At 37.5% G+C, this 23,558-nt stretch overlaps 1 protein-coding gene across 1 annotated transcript in view; it reads left to right on the top strand.

Moving 5' to 3' along the window:
• RGS12 (regulator of G protein signaling 12) overlaps positions 1-23,558 on the top strand; it is a 74,957-nt gene that overhangs the window by 8,543 nt on the left and 42,856 nt on the right. The window contains exon 3 of the mRNA XM_035547465.2: positions 14,284-14,403. Within this exon, the coding sequence (XP_035403358.1) occupies positions 14,284-14,403 (120 nt within the window). The remainder of the gene's footprint in view (positions 1-14,283; positions 14,404-23,558) is intronic.

The raw sequence follows: 23,558 nt of genomic DNA, 5'->3' as shown, positions 1-23,558 counted from the left end.
CTATACAGTCTTCTTGCCAAGAGGTTTGCTGATGGGCCAAGGAAAAGGCCTCTCTAAACGTAGTTGCAGCTCCGGGTGCGTTGTGGATGCTGGTCCCAAATGCTCTTCGGGAACTGGGGACCTTCAGCTGCAGGTACTGCATCAGCTGCCACGGGCTGCTGGAGAAAATCTTCAAGGGTCTCTGCAACAGCTCTGCGTCTGCCACGTTGTCCGTGATTGTAATACGGATGTGATTTTTTATTTTTTATTTTTTTAGAATTAAAACTCAAAAAATTATTTTTAAAACTCTTGAAACTTATTTCCTGGAAGTCACGAATATACTAATGAGAATCACGTTGAAAATTTTACACTTTAAAAGGAAAGACGTTCTATATGTGGGTGAGCAGAAATAATAAATCACCTACTGTATCACTCGGACCAGCATATACCAGAATATATGTTCCAACATAAAATATTTCGATTACTCTTCCCTTTTAAATGCATTTTCTAGTAAAATAAGTATTCTATTCTTTGATTAACAATAAATTTGTTTGCAAAAGAGACGTTTAAAATGTTCCTACGTGGCTTTAGCCTTTAGTCTCCGCATTGAGGCAACAGAACCTCTTTTGCATTTTAATTTTTCATTGGGTGTTATTGAAGGCTATTGAAACAGATGAGGAATACTCATGAAAGTCTTGAAATCATTTGTGAGCATGAGTTGCAAGCACTTAGTGTTATTCAGAAAAATTCGTAGAGATGGAGTAGCACTATGTTCTCACCTTAATGAAAATAGTCAGGGAACGCCATGTTACTGATCGCCATACCTCTGTGCTTTGGTAGCTACTGCAGAAGTAGGGAAAGTCTCGGTTTTGTATACTAGAGCACAAATTTGCTTTCATAATATAATGATATCCAGAAATTCAGACTTTTCTTTTGGCTTTGTGTGGAAAGAAGGGGTATGACTGTCTATTTCAAAACATTTTTTAAATGGATTAGATGCTGTATTCTAGAAAACTCTACATCCTCAGCTCCCTGTGACCTTTTTAAGGGATAAGGACTAATTTTACATAGCCTGCTCAGACACATTCCAGTCATGGAATATAGAAACATAGAATGGCTGGGGTTGGAAGGGACCTTAGAGACCATCTAGTTCCGCCCCCCTGCCATGGGCAGGGATGCAGCGCACTAGAATGAAGTGTATAAAGTGGCCACTTGGGATTCTGTTCATATTTTTATAACCTAGTGGCTGAATCTAATCTGAATCTAATGTTTAATTCGTCACAGCAGCCTTTAAATTGCTTTTTAATTGGGTGTTTGTTTTTTTTTTTTTTGTCTTTACCTTAGTATTGAAGGATAATATATCCTACAAGTAGGAATGTGCAGAAACCACCAGAAGGAGAAAAGGCAACCAAGGCTAGAGTTTTTTGAGCTGGACTCTGCACATCCATATTGCACGCTGTCTTCCTTGGAGCTTTCATTGCACGCTCTTGTTACACTCTGGGGAAAGGACACAAGTCCCTGGGTGCAATTTGGATCCAGCAGAACTGCTGTGCAGCTAAACAGTGATGATCAGAGCATGCCGTACAGCAAAATACTCTGTCCTGTACAGTGCTAGTCGGGAAAAAGAAGGGCATAAACTCTTTTATAGCTGCACCTATAAAATATCTGTGAATAGTATAAAGCACAAGCATAGATGTTAAAAAGCTCTGTATAGCTACTTGAGGTTACACTTGCAGAACTGGATGTGGGAAGTTTATCTTATGGGTAGTAATGTATATGATGTTTCTGACTTTGGGTTGCAAGGGCATAAATGAGTTTTCTCAGCTTTATTTTCCCTTTGGTGTTGCAGTCCCTTAATGATGATTTTTTTTTTTTCAGCTAGTGAATTAGAATTAAAGTTAATTTTGTGATAATTTGCAAAAACACAAGTTTTTTTAATGTTAATAATCATTATATGGCTACAAAGCATTTTAAAGTTCAATATAAGTATAAATAGTAGAAAAAAATAAATTTGCCTAATTTGATTAAATATCACTAGATAGCCTGGCTTTTGTTGTTCTTGTTTTTTCTTTTGCTTTATTATGTTATTGTAAGGATTTTATCCTTAAATTATTGAACATATATGCTCTCATAATGGCTGTATTTATTTATTTTTTTTCCGATCCCTGTTTTTTAAAATGGTTGTTACACACGGAGGAGGAGAATTGTGAATTCATCCGGGAAATCTCAGTTCTATTCCACATCTTCTGATTTATATTTTCTTTGGTATCTTAGCTCCCATGCACCTCCACAATCGTTTCCTGCACTGAACTTCATGTTTCCCGTGTTCCTTAAAAGTTTCACATGAGCAGATTTCTACTGAAGCATCCTGTGAGACTTTTGGGGACTAATTGACTCCTGTAGGCTTTTAGAAGCCTCTTAATCTAAAACAAGTAGTGGGAGGCTTTGAATCTCAGCATGACTGAGGAAGATTTCTGGTAGGGAGAAGTGCCTGAATTACTGTAAGGCTGATACTGGGTAGGGGCGTGTGGTTTAATGAGGTCTCCAAGAGTAGCAGATGAAGAGTCTCATTATGGTTTCAGTGGGAATGGAATAATTCCTGCTTTCTTGTTTCTTACTCCTTTTGCAGTGTGCTGCTTCTGTTGCTATTGCCTTGTTGTTTCCACCTCCAGCATTCCACCTACTGATCCTTTTGCACAGTTTTGGGTTACACAAAAGAAAAGTGCCATAAGAAGTATGAAAACATCAGGGGATGTTAGGATTGGCAAGGGACTTAAGGAATTGCTGAACAGGGAAACATGCTGTCCCCTCTAGACTAAATTAATCTAATGCGTTTGATTTTGTTCAACTCTCACTCTCTGATTTCAGGCTAGGGCCTGGCCAAAAGTATGTCTAACCATTACTGTTTTAAATTAAATTTTACTGGGAAAATATTTTTTTTTTTTTCTTCAGTGGAAAGCCTCATAACAGTCAGTTTAGACTTTGAGTTTTCTCTGTGAGGACAGAGACCTAGGCAGTGACCTCTCACAGGTTTGTTTTAATATTGTGGAGGCAAACATAACATTTGAGAGCACAAGTGGTTTTGCAACCAGAGCTTAATAACTTAATAACCAGGTCTATTCCGAGTGAGTATGACAGATCTATTAAAAAGGCTTTTAAAATTTTGAGTATTGCTTTTTAGAAACCCTTTTCTGCTTTACATTTGTTGTAAGACTTCTACCTTGAGGATGCTACAGTTCGTGCTTGTGAGGAGTATGAATTTATGAATTAATAGTATTTGTGGATCTTAGAGGAAGGAAAGATAGATAAATTCATTGTCTGAGACTCACTGAACAATAGTACTACTATTTTTTTTTTTTTAACTCCAAAAATGTATCAACTGCTTTGTAACCTTCGTGACTTAAGTTACTGAGAATATTGTAAGAACTTAGAAGACAGGTAGCAAGACCTGTCCTGGAGTTCACTAATATATCTTTGCTTGGTAATATATTTTCTGGGTTAGCTTTTACTGTTACTCTGTTTTGATCCGAAATTTATCCGTACTTTAGAACTGGTCTTTGACTTCAAAGCGAGTAAAACTTAAAAAGATACTCTGTTCAAGTTAAGAGTAGAATGTTTTTATTTTTGAATGATTTTTTAAAAAATTTGCTTCAAATCCAAGAACTGCAGTTTTTAATGTTGGTAACTGGGTGGTGCACTAACTGAGAGGCAGATATTTGAGAGGCAAAGACAATGTTGGCAAAGCTATGTGGTTCCCATATTTGTTTTTTTGTTGTATAATTACGTGTGGTTTTTTTCCCTTTCCTCTACAGTTCTGTTTGCTCTCTCACTTAAATTGCTCCACCCCAGCTGTTTATAAAGCAGAATTAATGGCAGATGGCTTGCTATTCTTATGAAGTACACTTTAACGTAAACCTTTGGAATTTGATCTGGTTTGAGATATACGTTATATACCTTAAAGACAACACAACTGAAATCCCAAATACCAAGCTAGATCTGAGAATGTGGTGATGTGAATTCATCTGCTCAGTGGTATTCATGTGCAATAAGACCTCTGATAGCTTTCGCTGTTTAAAAATGAAAAACAATTGAATATTTAGAAATTTCTTGCAGCTTTGCATTTGTATTGTAATCTTCTAAAATAATGATTTTTAAAAATGGACAACTCTAGGATATTTAAAATGTATAAAAATCTAAAGTAACGCTAGGTGCTTTTCTCTGAAAAGAAAATCAAAATCTGGAGAATAAGTGTCTTCAGAGCAATGTTGACTTTGTTGAAATCTCATTTCAAATTAAGGGGAGAAGGTATTTAAGGATTTCTGAATTTGAGTTCTGAAGCCACAAGGGAAGACAGCATCTTAAGAAACAAAGAGAAATATGAGAATAGTGTGGAGGAAAATAATTAACACAGAATGAATTGAAGACTATTTAAAAATGGCTTTATTTTAATTTTTTAGCATAGAAGCTTTAATATAGAATTATAAAATTACTCTGTAGGCTAAGTGCTGTTACCTTCAAAAAAACAGAAACCCAAACCCGTTGTCTTTATTATGTAGAATGAAGGTCTTTAATTAACAGAAATAAATATGGAATCTTTAAAACCCGCATGAAGTGTTTAAGTAAAAACATGAAGAAATGAAGCTTAAAGAGAAAGGCTTGAAAATTCATTCCATCATTAAAATGACCATTAAGACAATAAATTTGCAAAGAGAGTATCAGAGAAGGATATTTTGCATCATCAGACCAAATTCTGTCTCTTTAAGGTAGTTGTGTTGTCATTCCTCCCATACACTTAGCAGATGTACCTTTGAAAAATTTGTGTTTGCTCCCTGACTTCTGCAGGAAAATTATTCCAGGACATCACTATTATGATGTTAGAAACTTTGGTTTATCTTCCAGTCCGAAGTCTTGCATAGAAGGTATATTCTCTTCGAGCTTTCATTTTGTTTGATGGGGATTGCTAAATCTCTCGGTTCTGGGAAGTAAAGTTTCATTCTCTTCATAATTTCAGTAGGCCTTTTCAGAAACTATTCTAGTTTAAATTCATTCTGGGTGATGAGTGACCAAAATTTCACACCAATTTCCTGATAGTGGTTTCGTGTAATTGTAGTGTACATTTTCCAATCTCTATTGTAAATACCTCATATAATACCTCTTCATATTATTTACTTTTTTGATAGCCATATGGCACTGGTGGTTAATATTTATTTTGTAAGAACAAATCAGTAAGAACATCCGTATCTATCAGATGAGATACCCAATACTGAGGTCAATATCCTATTTTGGACGCTAGCCAGGAGCAGCTGCTTAGAAAAACACGGAAAATGTATCCTAATTTTCAGCAACATGTGATTTACAGGCTTTCCTCAGGTGGAGACCGAATCCACATCATTGTGTTTAATAACCTTTGTAAGCCTATTTTCTTGAATTTGTTGTTTCTTAAACTCAAGTGTACCTTTGGCGTTCCTGATATATTTCACCTGACATAGTTCACAGTTTAATAGAATGGAAAGGAGGCAGTTGTATTTTCCTGTATGATTTCATTTCATACCTGCTAATATTTGTCATGAGAAATACTGAACAATCTAATTCCCTATTTATTTATTTATCCCTAGTCATTTAATTTTCTTTTAAATCTCACTCACCAATCACGAATTTTCGAGGTGGAAGTTAGCTTTGTCTCTTCCCATACAAAAGTTTTTACAGAATTGTAATCTTCAACCCTTATTTCTACAGTATTGTTTTTGAGATCAGTTAACCGGAACTATAAGCAATTTTGAAAATGTGTTGGTAGGTATTTATGAATATAAAGCTGATTTATTGTTTTCCTTTCTTTTTCTGATGATCCCTTATTTGCCTTTTTGGTTGTTACTGAGCATTGGGCCATAGTTCCTTAATGTTCCTAGCTAATGTTTATGATAATTTGGAACCAGTTATTCTGTATCTACTTGAAATTTTCTTTGTGTTTTCCCTTGATATCCTCAGGTCTTTCTGCTCCTTTTCAGTTTCCAACTGATAGGCTTCTAGCTCATACAATAAACTATTATCTGGTTATACTGAAAAAATGATCTTACTTTTCCATCTGCTTTAGTATCATCAATATGTGTTTTTTGAACAGAGATTAGGGATAGCACTGCAATTTGGATGGTCAGTGTTCTGTGCCTAGTACCCTTAGTAATGAGACGAGCAACAGATTTTATTTACTTGGCGCAGTGGTGTGACAGGACGGCCTCTTCGGTGTCTTCCCAAAGCACGTAGAATTCTTGTATGAGATTTTACCTGGTTGTTGGTTATAGTATGGGCCTAACTGCAGTTAAAAATGCTGCTGTAATGGTTAGAAGGTTGTGAAATGTGTCATTATTAAAGAGTTAAGATTAAACGTGATCAAATCCGTGGACCAGTAATGGTGATTAATACTGTTTTAATCTTTTGTCACACTGTTGCCCCTTCTCCCCACACCACCCAAAGAAAAAAACCAACCCCAAAGCCAGAATTGTAGCGTCATTAAAGCTTGTCAGAAAGCTGTCTGTAATGTCTGAATGATGCTAGGCCTCTTTTAATTAGCCTATCACCATCTAATTTGATTTTATGAGGTGATGTCAATCCATAATGGTGGCAGCAGTGCACCCTGAAGGGTGTTAATTCATTCTCCCCCCCCCCCCATATCATACGGAGCCTTTTCTCTCAGCATGCCTACCTATACCCCGGGGCTTACTGTGTCTGTATCTGTTATGGTCCAGGGGACTGGACCACATCAAGCTGTCTTCTTATTTCCCTCACAGATTCTTTTCTACCTTTGAGGGTATGAGAGATCCAAACCCAACATACTTCATTTTTCAATGCATCCTGTTCTCAGGACCCATAGACCCTCTCTTTATACGTCCTGCAACTCAGCACCGTCAGCTTTTAGGCAGAGGAACATTTGATGCTGGCTGATAGAAGGAGGGATGAAGGAAGGTCATGGCCTACAGTCTTGCCTGCTTTGCCTCATTGTAGTGCGGGGGCACCCAACTACCAGGACACATAATCAGGAGAATGGGAGGTTATGGATGATAGGGAACATCAGAGGAAGATTAAGAATCACTGAATATCCCAAGTTGGAAGGGACCCACAAGGATCGTCAAGTCCAACTCCTGGGTCCCCAAAGGACCACCCAAAAATTCAACCACATGTCTGAGAGCGTTGTCCAAATGCTTCTTGAACTCCAGCAGCTCAGTGCTGTGACCACTGCCCTGGGGAGCCTGTCCCAGTGCCCGAACACCTCTGGGTGCAGAACCTTTCCCTAACACCCAGCCTGACCCTCCCCTGTCCCAGCTCCATGCCGTGCCCTCGGGTCCTGTCGCTGTCCCCAGAGAGCAGAGCTCAGCGCCTGCCCCTCCACTCCCCTCGTGAGAGAGCTGCAGGCTGCCATGAGGCCTCCCCTCGGCCTGCTCTGCTCTGGGCTGAACAAACCAAGGGACCTCAGCTGCTCCTCATACATCCTCCCCTTCAGACCCTTCACCATCTTTGTAGCCCTCCTTTGAACACTCTTTAATAGTTTTATGTCCTGCTTACACTGTGACACCCAAAACTGTACACAGTACACAGTTGCTGCAGAGCAGGGTTTGAGATTAATATTGATAGCAGAATAATATTTGTATCTACTTGGGATTTTGTATCTACAAGGTAGATTTGTATCTACAAGGGATTACTGTGGCATCTGTGTTTCCCATAACTTTTCTTCTCCTGAAATCTTAAAACTGCATGGTTTTGTAAAGATGAACTCCTGCTTCGGCCTGACCCTTCTGTTGTTTAATACCCGAGAGTAAATTTGGTGTGTTTTGAATATCCACAGAAGTTTCAAATTTTATGAACTCTGTGCATGTGGGTTCTGCACTAAAATGCTTATTATGCACTTCACCATACAATGTCGAAGAGTCAAATCTAAAAGCAGAGAGAGTTTTTAAAAGCTTCAATAGCTGGAAATAGGAGCTGGACAAATTCAAATTAGATGATTTTATAGTGGCAATAATTAAGGTTTGTTACACACAGAATGTAGTAAATTCTGTATTAATTGAACTCCCTAAACTGAGGCCTTTCTGAGGCCTAACTGAGGTGGTGTTCCTTTTTCTTTCAAATTCTGTGAATATCAGCATCCTTCTTTTGTTATGTACTTTTCAGAGGTGTTTAATCAGAAATAAATACTCCAATTGACACTTGTACAGGCACTCACAGATAGAGTTTTGTTAAAAGAACCTAATTGATTGGACTTTTGTGGAGACAAAAAGGCTTATATGGGGAATTGACTCTTGAGCAGGGTGGCCAGTTGCCATCCAGTCAGAAGGAGAAAACAATTTGTATCAAAGTAATTACATATCAGTGACTCTTTTTTGTTCGTTTGTTGTTTTTTATTTTAGAGTTCTTAATACTTTGTTCATGACTTGCAAGTACCTTTTTTTTTTCCTCAAACATTTTAAAAATATGATTTCACTTTTGTGCTTGCGCGTCGCCTTGTGAAATTATCTTTCATTGTGGAACAGTTTTGAAAGTGTTTGAAAACATCCTTCTCTAAATGTAGATGATCAGGCTTGGTAGAGTAGCAGATTTTTAACATTTTAGGTCAGCTCCCCTTTTTACAGCTTACCTCTCCCTCTCTTCCTGCTCTTCCACACAGCATCCAAACTCTCTGGCCGATGAGATTCATCCCATTTAGTTTCCCCTCGAGATCACAAACTGTAATGTGTTGTCCTTTAAATGATTAAATTAGCAAGATCTTGTGAAGCTGGCATTAGCCTTTACAGTTTTTCTTTCTCCTTTCTTCCCTTTCTGGATTCCTGCTCCTGGCTCCCTGTGTTGTTGCCTAGGAGCCTTGAATACCCAGCAAAACTCTCCCACTTGTACTCCAAGAGCTGCCGATGTCCTCTCCTTGCCACCTCCTTTCTGCTCCTCCTAGCTTTTAAACGGGTATCAGAGGAGAAAATTCTCATTGTTTTTTATTTATATCGAGGTACTGGATGAGAGGGCAGGATATGTTTAACTGTAGAGAGACGCAATGACCATGTAGTACAAAAGGGAAATTTCAAGTTGTTCTGTGTGACAGTTTGTTAAAAAGTTGTAATATTTGCTAGAATATGAAAGGGTGTGGTACGGCTCATTCTAGAGCCAGGAATTTCTTTAAGTTAATTGAAGATGGTTTCGTTTCTTAAAGGTCTTTGGTTTCTTTGGGTTCTGAATAATTGATAAGGTTTCATCAACTTGCTACTGTGCCTTCCTGCTCCAGGCTAGAGTATCACATTGAGGACCGCAGTTTCATGTTGCATTTAGTTGGTGCTACCAATTTAAAAAGGTCCTGTTATTCTCAATCCAGCAGTGGCAGTATCCATCGTCAGTTGTGTTGACATGGCTGTAGATCGATCTGAGTTACATACAGGATAGCTTTAAGCTTCCAGTTTTTTGTTAGTGGAGATGAGGGGGCAGCCTGTTGCAGCCTGGGAGCTGGCAGGAGTGGTCAGAGTCCTTAAAACAGCACAGCTGCCAAAAAAAAAAAAAAAATGTTGTATGGAACTAGTGCCTAACTTGTTTATGTTAAAATTCCTTCTAAGAGCATATCCATTTTCTTTCTTAATCTTTAAAGAGCTAGATTTTTGCAAGTCACCTTGTATTGGATCATTCTTGCTCTTCCTGGCCCTCCATTTGCGGTCTGGCGTGGCTCCTGTGCTTCTTGACTCCCTCTCTTTTGTTCATGCATCAAGTACAACGTTTTCTACTCTCATATTTGTCCTTCTCTTGTACACATTTTTTGTTATTAGAGAAATTGTTCTCACCTTGGGCACATTCACAGACTGCTGCTGTATTAATTCTCTGCTGGTGAATTTTGTTTTTAATACCTTGTTTGTAAAGTAGATAGGACATAACTCACCCCCAAGGCCAAGTAGACATGTTAAAATAATAATAATAATGTGTATATATATAAAATGTATTTGGAGGGAAAGAAAGTCTACAGTTTGGTCAGATGGATAGTTACCTCGTGAATATATTTGCACTTACTGATTCCTGTTAGCCTAAGGAAAAAACGGAGATCTAGTTATATATTAAAAAAAGATTATGCAAACCTATTCGTTGTCCTGTTTGTTTTTTCTCTTCTGATTATGCATTTGACTTGTATTTCTGTCCGTGTTAGATTGTAATTTGTATTTTGTTACAAGAATAGGAAAAGGAATGGATTTTTTTAGAGTATCACTGTGTCAATTCCTTTAATACGTTGTTGTTTTTCCTCTTCGTCTGCGGAATCGTAATAGGGTGAAGGCTTGTGGAGATATGTTCTTTTGTACTTTGACCATGATAGAGAGTAGCAGCAGGCATGTAAATATCTGTATTGCGAAATGCAGAGGATGTATTTCTGTAGCACGTGATTTCCACTAATCAACTGGTTTTCACAAATTTCTGTGCTTTTCTGTTTTTTTCTGGACTCCTAAAATGAAACCAACTGGTAAATCATCAGATGGACTAGAGTTTCTGATATTGTTCTGTAATAGGGTTTGTTTAGATTGACTTGAATATCTAGATATTTTGAGAGCTCTGTTTTATAGATTTAGCAGCAATGTTTCAGGAAGAGGATCTTTAAGGTATAGGAAATAGTTCTAGGGCAGGTGGGCAATCTATATTTAAAAAAAAAAAACAACAAAACAACCCAAAGCCACTGTTCATGTAGCAAATTTCAGTGTTTTAGTTGGGCAGCTAGTGGTGAACGAGACAGTATTTCGTTGGTCATATAATATACTGTTTTGAGTGTTTTAAGGTCCATTTAGTATTTTTTTTTAATATTTAATAGTGTAAGATTTTTAGAACTATGATAATTTCTTTATAGCTAATAGACTGCAAAATTTACATTAATATCAGTCATTGCACCAGCAATCTGTATTTGATTAAAAGCTGTGGATTTCTTTAGCCATGATGGTTAATACAATCTAGTTGCAATGTCTGTGTTCCCTTTTCAAGTCATGGATGTTTCTATTTCCAGCTCTTCAGAGTCCCATGAGACACACTTGCTAAAATGTTGCTGCTGTCTGCTTAAGTTACAGTGTTTTGGTTGTATGTGTATACACAAGGCAATTTTAAAATATTGAATTGAATTGATCTGAAGAAGGACATATACCTTTATAGTCTGAATATCTGGAAAGGAGTCCAGAAAGGGTGAAAAGGAAGACTTCTGAGCACCATTGCCAGGAAATTAAATACTTTGTGAATTTTAGTCTTTTTTTTTTAGCAATGTTTTTCTTAATTTCCAGGATTACTAATTTGAACTTTTGCAAGAAAGAGATTTTTGTCAGCTGAAAACATTTTTCTAATTGTAGTTGTTATCCAAATGGATTGAGGAAATTGTTAGCTTAGTGAATTTTTATATGTCATAATTATTTCTTATACCCTGTGTTGTTATCAGGGTCTTTTTTTCCTGCTCTTATCTTTACCATTCCATCCAGTGCTCAGTAGCGAGTTTTGTATAACAACGTCAAAACAACATCAAAAAACATAAAGAAAATGTTTGATTGGGTATTAATTTCCTGTTCTCTCTTCTACTACTACACAGTTTTCAAATGTTTTTATCCACTCTCCCTCCTTTTCTTTGTTATTTTTTTTGACCACAACTAGGTAAGCTGCATTTCCTTCTAAAATGGGGCATCTGGTGAGAATTAATGTTATCTAGAATCTGCTTCTCAGTGGAATATAATTAGCTTTGTCTTCAGGCAGTTTGTTCCTCTTCCTCCAATTTGTAATGTCACTGCTTCTAAATTTTTTTCTTTGTGTTTGCTAGTTGACAGTCCCAGAATTGTACATGGCAATCTCTGCTGTTTAAAGATATACTGGATAGTTAATGTACTTTTTGGGCTGAGTTAGAAAGGAAAGTGAAATGCATTCATTACTCAAAATAGATATGACTACTATTGATGTTTTTTTTTTTCTTTGTTTCCTTTCACCATTTTTTTTTAATGAAAGATGAAGTCCTCTGGGTGCTGCATCTTGTTTTGGGAAAGACTTGAGAGACAGTTAAGCAGAATCCACGGGTAGCTGTTTGATTAGTTTCAAAACACCAGTTGTATTCCCATTAATGATGGCATTAATTTCACTAGCCTTAGAATTTGCTGAGCTGTTCGTAGTCACCAAACTTTTATCACTAATTTACAGATTAAAAAGTAAAGAATTTTAAAACAGGTCTGGTCATACATGACTAGTGATGAAGCCTGGTAAATGAACGCTGTGTTTGTGCTGCTTTAACAGAAACATACTGATATAGGAGCAGCCTTGTTAGTGCTCTGACATGCTGGGCAGTAATAGTAATGGATACTGCTGAATTTATTCAGGGGCTGATGTGGAACTTGCTGTTTGACACTGATTACTGCATTAGGTGCAGACTTTTATTTTGGACAGGAAGGACCACGACTGACGTGAGCCAAGTGCGAACCGCTTCAGCGATACCTGCCTGGAGGAACAGATGATTTTAAAAGCTGCTCAGAAAGTTAGGAACTGTACTCGTTCCAGTGGGTGCTATCTGTGACAATTTACAGATAGCAACTTTCTTGTCTTCACATTTAGTTGACTGTGTTAGCAAAAGCCATCTTAGCTTTTTCATACTGCAATTCTAAATGTTCTCGTAAAAACCTCAGAAGCTAATCTCCAGTTGCCAGATTTCCAGTTTTCCTTGGCAGAAGCTGCACCATTTTTTCTCACCCAATTAAAAAAATATAAAAATCTGACTAAATCGAAAGATGGGAGGGAAAGAGATTTCCTATAAAAATGGATCACTTCTAATATCGAATGAAGAAGCTGAAGTCTCACCTTGTTGCAGTGATGAACCTTGCAACATACTTTGGATCCAGATTCCTGTATCCTGTGTTATGTCTTGACATTTCCAGGGACTTTTAAACAGTCTATTGTGAATAGTGGTGGCTGTCAGAGCTCTGTTGCTAAAGAATAGTAATGACTCTGCAGGAACAAATAAACAGGCAGACATCTTCTGTTGGATGGTTCATCTCTTATTGCAGCAAGGCGGTGGTAAAATGTCCTTGATGCTCTCTGCTTCATGGGAGTGCTTGTTAGTGTGAAGTTATAAGTGTGAAATTTATGATTGTTCTTTCCATTGATGTGACATACAGAGATATTCAAACAAAGGATTGAAGGGATACCCACATGCGTCAGAACTGAGAGCACAGAAAGTAGCCTGAAGGAAGAAACAGATAGAAAAATACATTTTAGTAAATATTACAAAGCTGCCAATGAGCAACTATAAAAGTACTAATAAATATTATTGAAGCTTACTGTGATGAAGAAAGATGCTGAAATGAACTAGAAGAAATTTTACCCTGAATTAAACTCCATTATTTTCTCAAGTGAAAGAGAACATCAGAAGACAGGAAGGAATTTTCCCCGCACTAAATGTTACAGCGAAAGGAATCCAAAATTTCAGGCATATAATCACAAGTTTTCATAATGTAGTGAGTTTATGTACATCTGCTTAGCACCAGTCACTGACTGTGCCTACTGTTAGGTTTAAGCTTAAATTTTCCATTTGGCATAAACTAGATATATACATGCTGAGTTGTTATAGCTTAACCAACCTTTGGTTATTTTTTAAGGAGAAAGAGTATGATTATGGGGAAAACAGAAAACCATTGCAGTACCAATTCTAGTCATGAAATATCAGAGTGAGGTAGTTTCTTTCTTCAGAATAAAAGAATAATGCATTTTGTTCTTGCATTTTGTTCTGTATGATTTAAAAAGTTGGATGTTACAGTAGCAAAACTTCAGAAAAAAATGCATAGTGAAAACAAGATTTTTAAAAGTGGAGGAAGATTCCAACAGAAGCTCTGTGAGATGACTTCTAGGATGGTAATTTCCAATAGAAAGGACAAATATTTTCTCATTTTAAGGATATGCTAGTTAAGACTAGAGCTAGGAGCTAGGCTTTTAATTAAACTCTATCTTCTAATACTTACATGTAGCATGTGTGCACTTTAGCAACCTAGCTGTTGACTTGTGTTGATAAAGTAACTTAATGCTAAATAATTATATTTGACTTGAGTCTGGAGAAGTACTTGTGTACCTGTAATGATTTTAATACATGACTTTACAGGGTAAGTGATGAGCTTGTGTTGAACCTGGCGTCCTGTCAGAGATTTGCAAATCATTCTCCTTGGTATTCTGTCCCTATCAATGCAGTCAAGCTGGACAAAAGTAGAGTTGTTTAAAATTCAGATGCCGTCACTATGATCAGTAATGTACTAAAATTAAAGAAGTAAAATAATCATATATATTTTCTGTCTTGTTTAGGGTTCAAAATTTGGACATCTGGTGGGATTAAATCAGGCTCCTCCCCAGCGTTCTTCTGCTCGAAGATCATTTGGAAGATCTAAGAGATTTAGTATCACTCGTTCACTGGATGACCTTGAGGTAATTAACTTTCACTTAAAACTTAGAAATGAGTCCAGGTGAAGAATATATAGTAGTTAATGGTGGTGATAAATGAAGGAGAGTAAGTAATCCCTGTAGTGTAATAGATTTACTAATCATAATATGACATTTCTTTGAGGGAAATAGAGATTTCAGGTATCACCTGACTTTCTCAGTGTTTCTTTAATAGTTTACATTGGTGCTAGCAGTGGCCATTCTTTTTTGGGGAATTCTGACTTTATTTTACCCATCACAGCTGGTCATATAGAGCAAAACAGTAGTTTGAATTAGTTATCCTGACTAACGAGGAAAAAAACAACTAATGTTTGTCATATTCTTTTATTAATTCATCTGATATTCTTTGCATTGAGAAAGTTTTGGGGGGTTACACATGTTGCCGGTGTTGAATATGAAGACCAAGCTCTTTACATAGTTCCCTGAGGAATTTAGTTTTCCAAGTATGGAAAAAAATCCTGTTTAAACAGATTAAATAAGTTTTTCCTCCTTATTTGCCAGCAGTTGGAAAAGAAAATGCCTAATCAACGTGGTGCTGGTGATTGGTATGGTGATTTTGGGGTTTTCTGAATGTAATGTAATAAAACTATTTCACATCTGGTATAACGTCAGCTGATGTCTGGGCCTCAGTGGCCAAAGCTTAGTAATTGTGGTGGAAATAGAGAATGAAAAGTCACCTGAATTTGAAAATCTGTTCCTCCTGCTCTGCTGAGAGCCTCTCTCAAGATGAAGGAATATGGCTTCATTATATCTTCTCTTCTAGTGTGTTTCCTCCTGAAAACCTGACCCATAGTGATGTGAAGGCAAATGGAGAGATTTTTCCCTTACCCCTTTATCATGCTTCTCTGGAAGAAGGTTTGTGGTTGGGCAGAAACAAAACTATGTGCAGAGCTCTTGGCACAGGAGCCATGTAATACATATTACACTGTTCTTTGGCATGGGAGGGAAAGTGGCACACTGATTCCTCTAAATGGGAAGGAGGTGTATAAAAAGTGTTTGAGACGGGAGGAGGAAAGAAAGACATTCTGAATTTCCTGTTGTGGCAAGATGTAGGAAGAAAGGCATTTCACTAACTCTGAACTAAAGGAGGGGAGAGCTCGGTGCACTGGATTTTTAGGGAACAGAGTATATGGAAGGAGCTTCTGGCGTGCTTAGGGAATGCAGGTAGGATCTGTTGTTACTTGTTTCTCAGGTGTTTTAAAGGAAAAAAATGTATCCTTTTTTCATTGTGGTCTATCTTGTCTGAAGCTTTTAGTTGTCTTGCTTTTCTTTACTAGTCACTGAAAATAGTTTTTCATTTCTTTGCACTTGACTTTAATATAGTAAGTGCACAACTTCAACAAACAGAGCAAGATCTTCTAGATAAAGCTGTTTGGTAACTGTCTAGGAACATCTTTCTTCATTAGAAAGTTTTTCTAAATTAAAAAGCCTTGCTGCTACATATTGCTAGTTTTGACAGAATTTCTGGTCACAGCAAGAGATGACCTTCTCAGAATATCTAAGAGCCTAGTACTAGTCATTCATGTGTGATAGGAGAAAGGGGGTTCACACCACATTCTTCCAGATTCAGATTTCGTAGAAATTTATGTGCATATCTCATATTCTGAGGGAGTTGTAAACACCAAGGATATAATTTAATTTCTATTGTAGGAGCTGTTTTGCATTGCAAAAATAATCACCAAGATAGGGACTTGGTACTTACCCTCTGTTAATTTCAGAAAGATATCATAGTCACTGGGCTATGAAATCCGTTTTTCTCTCTCTGTGTCCCACTCGGTATTCGCTAATATATATATATATATATATATATATATATATATATAATATATATATATATATATATATAAAATATGTATATATATATATATATATATAAATTGTCCCACCAACAGGAGGGACTGAGAGTCTCTGTGTTACACAATGTCCTAATAGTCAAAGCTGTTACTTTAGATGGAGGAACTGAAAATTCTAGGCCATGGTATGAATTGGACAAAGTAGAAACAATCTGTACTAAAAACTGTATCTGGATTAATTATTACATGTAGCCACTTGGGTGTGGACTTCTCTCTGTCAGCTGCTGCTTTTCACTTTAAAATCTCTTTTTTTCTCTGCATGCTACAAGAGAATGGCACCTAGCCTTCATATATCCCAGCCACCTGGTGAAATACGATCCCTGAGAATAATTTCCGAAACTTGACAACTCAAAGTAAAATAGCATGAGATGTTTTGGTTTTGGTTCTAACTTTAATGTTGCTACTGCAGCGTTATTGTCAACTGCTGTTACTGTTACATGAAGTGTAGTAGAACACAATGTTGTCAGTTCATGTTTAGATTATTTCAGGCCATCTATTTAGAGTTGCTGGAAGAGGAAATAACAATAGCAGGAAATTCTTAGAGACTCCACCTCTGGAATAATGATCATGAACATATTATATAGGTTACTCAGTTGTTGTATTCTTTCCAGCTATCTTAGCAGAACGGATAAGGTGCTGACCCAAACATTAAGTCTGAAACTGAATGTGCTTTTCCAAGCTTGTGGGTTTGATTCCTGCTAAGATCATTGTAGTCTTCTAAATTGAGCAGTGAACTTCCACACAGTTCCTTTTATGGGCATATGGTGAACACTGCTCATTTCTCATGGGTCTGAAGAAGGTTGCATTTGCACTTGTTATGACATTATGAACTTGCTCCTCTTGCCTTTGGAGCTGTAGTGTCTGAAATACCAGCTGTCAGTTTTGCTGTCTTCTGCCATAAGGTGGCGTGGTTTCTTTGCAGTTGTTTTTTAAAATTTCTTTTCAAAACCATTCAAGCATAAAACATATATATGTGTTTTATATAATATATATATATAAATTTTAATAAATAAAACCAATGATTGCAAGAGAATAAATATTTCACCTCTTCTTTCAAATAGGAATATAATGGCTGACTATACCCACACAGTTAATCATATAAGGTTAGAATTAGCTGTTATGATACAGTGCCCACCTTAAGCACTTCCTCTTACCTGCAGGAGCTCTGCTGTACATTAAAAATAAATAAATACAAGTTTGTGTGCTTAACCTCTAAATGCTGTTTTTACTAATAGAACCTGTATATGAATTCGTTTTAAATCTGGAGGGATCAAAATAGGATAAGAGTGCAAAATTATAGGATGTTGTTGTGCTAAGATGTAACAGATAAGGAAAATATCTCACAAAGCACAAAACGTACAATTTTATTTCTGAACTGTGAAAATTCTGCTTGTTTACACCAGGGCTGAATATGATTAACTTATAAGTTAGAATTCAATTCAGAAAATTAGTGTGCCCAGTATATGCCTTATTTATATTGTTTTCACAAGAAATGTATTCAGAGATCTTCCTTTACTAAATTACAAGAAATATGTATTTATTAAGAACAAATTCCTACCCTGTATATAATAGTAATAATTTTTTTGATGTTAATCATTTTTTTTTAAGTAATAGTACCAATAAACGACAACAACAAAAATTCTGTGATTTCCACCAATCCTATTTCAGAGAATACCTGCTGGTTCATATTTACAAGGCATAGCTTAGGATAAATGGAACTTGGCATGATTTAGAATTATTTAGTATTTAGACTAAGGAGAGGACATGATCCTGTCTTTCTTCTTACATCCCTGTAGGTAAGTGCCACCACTCACATCTTCTGTTTTGTAGGATTCTGTGAGGGCAAAAACATTGTTTATTGATTTATAAACACATTGAAGGTGACTCCGTAAGACTGCAGAAACTAGAATCCCACCTTTTAAAAAAAGTTACATTAAACAGAATAATCTTTTTTCTCAGCATCAATTTTGGAACCAGATCCAATACCACTTCCAACTGTAGCTCTTTCCATTCATATCTTAAACTTTCTTGAAATGTGTAAAAATGGAGGACCCTTGTAAGTGTTCCCTCAAATTCAACAGATTTAGTTGTCACCTAGCCAGGGAGAACATCTCAAAGCTGTTGAGTTTCCTGAAAATCATTTTGACGTACCTTTGGCATTTCTCTGTGGTTAAAATTAGGACGGAATAGTATAATGAGGTACATAATGTCTTACACTAATGAGTAAGAGTATTGTTACTCTGAGTATTGTTAAATAACCTTTTGATTTAGAGATCTTCAGAACAAAAAGATAGCCTTTTTTATTTTTCTTTTTTCTCCATCCCATTTTGTAAACCTTAAAGCTATATCCCATATGAAAAAGAACATTTATTGTATCGAATTTCTGGATTTTAGTAATGTTTTCGAAGTTGGAATGTATCATATTCCTTTTATTAGTCAGTGTTAAGAACTTGTTAGAATGTTCTATCTTAATTATAACCATTAATAATCTAGTACTATTAGCTGTTATTATAGATAATAACGCTCGATTTTTTTTTTCTGTTTTGTTAATTCTACTGAAGCAACTTTTTTGCATTTCATCTGCTAATTGAAAGCGTACAACACATCTCCTCGGTATGAGGTTTTTATACTAATGAATGACATGTCTCTGCTGGATATTAGCTTTGGCATCTGTGGGTGGCAAAAAACCCTAAATGCTCATTTGACTTAATAATGAGTTTTTAAGTGGGTACCTGTCTTTGTTTGGCTGATTTAAATAATCAGACAAAGCTTACACAGGGAGATAATAGCTTATATTAGGCTAGCTAGTACAGTAGGAAAATCAGACAAGAAGAGTTAAACATGCCCCAAACTTTTCCCACCCTGTAAGTTGAACTAATAAAAAGTATTAATGCTCTCCACAAAGCTTGCTTCACCGACAGTCTTAGATCATCACCATGGCCTCAACAGCACCACTATGGCTACTATAATTATGTGATTTAAATCAAGGAGCCTCTTCATTGTGAATCTAGATTTGTGAATTTAACATTTGAAAAGAATGCATGTTTTTGTCTTAGGTTTTACTGATTATGTTAAGCTTTGATAATTTACTGTGGCCTGCTGGCATACACAACTTCCACCATGTATTTATTACCTTTAACCACTGCATGTATTTTGTCCTAATTCTTAACTAAGATGTAACTGACAGTTTTGTCCTCAGTCTGTTTTCATGAAGGTGGAAAAGAGGCCACTTGTGAAGCAAAGTAGCATGCAAGAATAAAATCTAAATTTTTTGTATGTAAAAAGTAGTTCTGTATATTTAGCATTTTTTATAATAGAATTCTTAAAGAGCTACTCCTGTCTCATACACTGTCAGTATCCTGATATTCTGAAATCTGAATGCTAGTACAATCCAGCCCCTAACATTGCTGTTTCAGAAGTCTCATGGATCTGTGACCAAATCCTAAATTCTTTGTTTCTTTTTTCCCTTTGTTAGAAACTGCCTGGTTTCTGCTCGTTGGAGTAGCATAGCAGTATGTGGCAGAGCCTCTTTCTTGGAACGTGCCACTAGGTGTCAGCTTTTCAAACAGTGCAACGTGGAAGATGTCAGCTTAGTGATTTTACAGTCACTTTCTATAAAATCCAAACCCTCTTGCTGATCTAGAATATATGCACCTTTAAATAGTGTAAGTTGGTCATGAAATTAAACATGGATTTATTTACCTTGAATTACTGTACCATATGTGGTCATGGAGATGCTCATTAAGGCTTTTAAAAAGCACCCAGTGGTTTCTTTCCAGGTATTCCAGTCTTCTGCTCTGTTCAGGCTTCTGACTGTTACATTGCTGGCTGAAGTTGCCTACTGATGAGGCTGCATAACGGCTGCACACCTGAGCTGTCAAATGAAACAGGGCCAGGACACAGGGATAGGCACTGGAGTGCAATGTTTGTCCTCTTGCATTGCCGGAGTTGTCATTTATGTGGTTTGTCCTGGGCCAACTAGTGTATTTTCACAAATGACTTCTGGACGTGGTTTAGAAGTTAGCTCCCATCACTGTTCCCAATGGGCAGTTTGGATGCAACCAACCTGATTGACAGGAGGCTTGGTGGTATGGCAGTGGGCAGACACTTCCAGCTGTCTTTGGAACTACACAACAGCTTATGGCACTATTTATTTGACTTCTAAGACATAGCCAGTACGTCTCTAGGTTACCATCATCTCCTTCTGAACGATGCCTATGTTATCCCTTAGAATTTGCTTTGCTGACATCATTCTTACTGTGTCTTAAAGAATGTAATTTTTTTCACGGTTGGTTCTCTAGACTGCTCTGTTAAGAGTTTCAAACTCTTTTCAGCATACTCTGGAGGATCTTCCTCAGATTATTTCTTACGTGTGATCTTTTGAGGTTTGTTAGTTACATCCATTGTTACTCCTTTAAGGAGGACAACATAATGCTAGCAGTGTGCATTTATTCATTTTTTCACAGACTGTGCACTGGCATTAATATTAAGCCTGTGCTGGTATTTTATACTGTAACATAATTTTGAAAATATTATGAATTTTTGCTATATTTTTTTTCTTACATTTATAAAATTTATTTTGGAAAATTCTTATGCTCTTCACACTTCACATATTTTTGTAAAGTATCTGCCCAAGGTGGTTTGGTCAACAGATGAGTACAGTTGTGTGTAACCTCTTGTTTCTTGTGAAATGGAGGCACTTACTTCTGGATATATTCAAGAATGTTAAACCGTGTGATTTTTCAGACATTGAGAGTAAGGGGATTTGTCTTTTGTCACTGCAAGTAGCAAAGTGACCGTACTTGGATAATTTTACTGTTTACTCTTTTCTACTGCTTTTGGGTTATTTATTTTAGATTCTGAAGAAATTTGTCACAAACTGCATATACGAAAATAAGTAGTCAGAGAGCATGCTGGAAGCTGGATTTCATCTCTCTTTGCTCTGTGAGGTGCATACAGCAGTGCTCCTTCTGTACTTTGGTGCATGAGAAGAAATCAACAGTGTTGCCTAGGATGGATTCTGTCAGGAATTCATTCCCCATATGTGCAAAGACAATTGGCACTGTATGCAGAAACTTCTTCCTCAGGAAGCAATTGTCTGACCGTGCCACTCAAGTACTGTCCAAACCTTATTGCCTCTGGGCTTGGCTCTCTAACACAAGCCAGTTTCTGTCACAGAACCAGAGGTACAGTCTATGCTTTCAGGGACTAGATGAGAACTTCTATTCTGCTTACATCCTCAGACAGCAGGCCTTACTTCTTGTCAGTAGCCAGTACTGCCGTTCTTGAGCTATTTGATTAAATGGACACTGGTGAATTCATAAGCTGTCAATGTCTCCGGCGCAGTCACATTTGTGATACTACAAGGATCAGCCTGGGTGAACAAGTTAAGGCAACTGTCTGAAGCTACAAAGGGCTCGTATCCGTTAGTTCAGCTACATAAGGTACCAGACCTTATTTTGGCTTCATTTGGTTCCAGTATTTGGGTAGCAACACATCAGCCAATGCTCTCAGGACTGGGAGTCTTAGTAGGTGGGCAGCCTCTCAGGGCTATCTTTCTCCATAGCCTTTGGTACCTAGCCTTCTTTTAAAGTTGGGCTTACTGTCTTTGAGCTGAAAGTGTTTACTGTCCTGGGTCTAATTCACGAGGCACGTTAACCCCCTGACATTGTGGCAGAATAATAGCTTTTGGCACTGCCGTCTGTAATACCCAGAATTATTTGAAGCTAAAGACTGACCTTTGCTTCAGTTCCTTTTGTTGTCGATTCAAGAGCATCTTTGAAGGCTCCTCCCAAGAAGGTGAGCAGTGAGGTAAAGTTAGTCAAGTTAATAAGGGCAAGAGCAGTCTCTGAAGATGAGAGCAGACTGCTTTTATAAGACTGAATGACTGGACGACGAAATGGCAGATGAAAATGTATGTAGATAGATGTAAAACAATGCAAATGAGGCAAAATCATCCTAGCTTCATATCAAGTGGTAGCTATGTCTCTGAGCTGATTGCTTCCTCTCAGAATTGAGGCCTTTGCGTTATAAAGGACAGTGGCATGAAAACATCAGCTCAGTACAGTAGCAGCAAAAGAGAAAATCCTGTTATGAATTATTAGGGAAGGAATAGGGGAAAATAAAGCACACAATAATTCTACTGTATGAATCTGTTATGTGCCCACAGTGTGATTTTGCCAGCTTGAATATGGTGTTCTAACCTCTTTATTTCAAAAATGTTATGGTGCATATTAGAAATGGAAAAGGTTCAGAAAGGCATAACAAGAGCACAGAATCATGGGTGGCATACAAAAAGTAATTGGGTTTGACTGCTTGCTGTCTCCTTTGGGACAAGAAGGAGGCACCATTAATGGAAGGTGGCTGGAGCCAGGAGCAAAACAAACAAAGGAACACGATTGTTCATGCAGCAGGTAAGTAGATCTGGGGAACGTCTTACCACAGAGTGCTGTGGCTGCAAGAAATTTGCATGTCCTTAGGGGAGAATGGACAAATGTTTGGAAAAGAAAGCCACTGGGGATTATTAAGGAGACAAGCCACACCAGGTTCAGGAAATGTGAGCTAAAAATACCTGAAGTCTGGTACAAGGTAATCAGGAAATGTATGTTGCCCTGTGCTACTCATCGCTACACATCTATCCATGGCTGCCACTGGAAATTGAACAGTGGGTTTGTTAAACGTGTTCTGAACTGATGGGGCCATTCTTATATTCCTAGGGTCAAGGATGGACCTTGCTTCTCTTTATCTGTGGGTTCATGTTCTCTAGGCACAGGAAGCTGCGTTACCTTTCAGACGGTGCGACCTTTTCGTGAAGGGCTCTCCAGTACAGCATCTTCCAGTGCAGTTTAACGGGAGCGGGCCCTGGGAGCACGCACGGTTGTGCTACGGCTGCCTGCAGCCTCTGCTTTCTGGCCAAGAGGGCACCAGCCGCTTCCCTGCTGCAGGGTGGGTTGCCCCTGCAATTCCCAGGCAGGAATGAGGAACCCGGTGACTGGTTTGTTTCGTGTCCCTGCCCTTCCTTGGTTGCGGTTTCTGTCACCTGATACATCTTTTTTGTCACATCACATGCTAATGGGTGAGGAAGGATTTTTGCTCCGTGAGACCTGGTTAGTGGTATGGGATGAATTAAGGCCTTATTGAATGAACTGAATTGGCATTTCTAGAATATAGTCACAGAGTAGATTTGAAAGAGCACTGTAGCCTGCCGTGATTTGATTCTGACTCTGCACTCCTTGTTTAAAGCGCTGAGATTTTTTTTTACCAAGGCTAGGACTTGGTACCATTTAA

The sequence above is a fragment of the Cygnus atratus genome, chromosome 4, assembly GCF_013377495.2.
Source record: "Cygnus atratus isolate AKBS03 ecotype Queensland, Australia chromosome 4, CAtr_DNAZoo_HiC_assembly, whole genome shotgun sequence".
Classification (NCBI taxonomy): Eukaryota; Metazoa; Chordata; class Aves; order Anseriformes; family Anatidae; genus Cygnus; species Cygnus atratus.
This window is presented reverse-complemented; position numbering and strand designations above follow the sequence as displayed.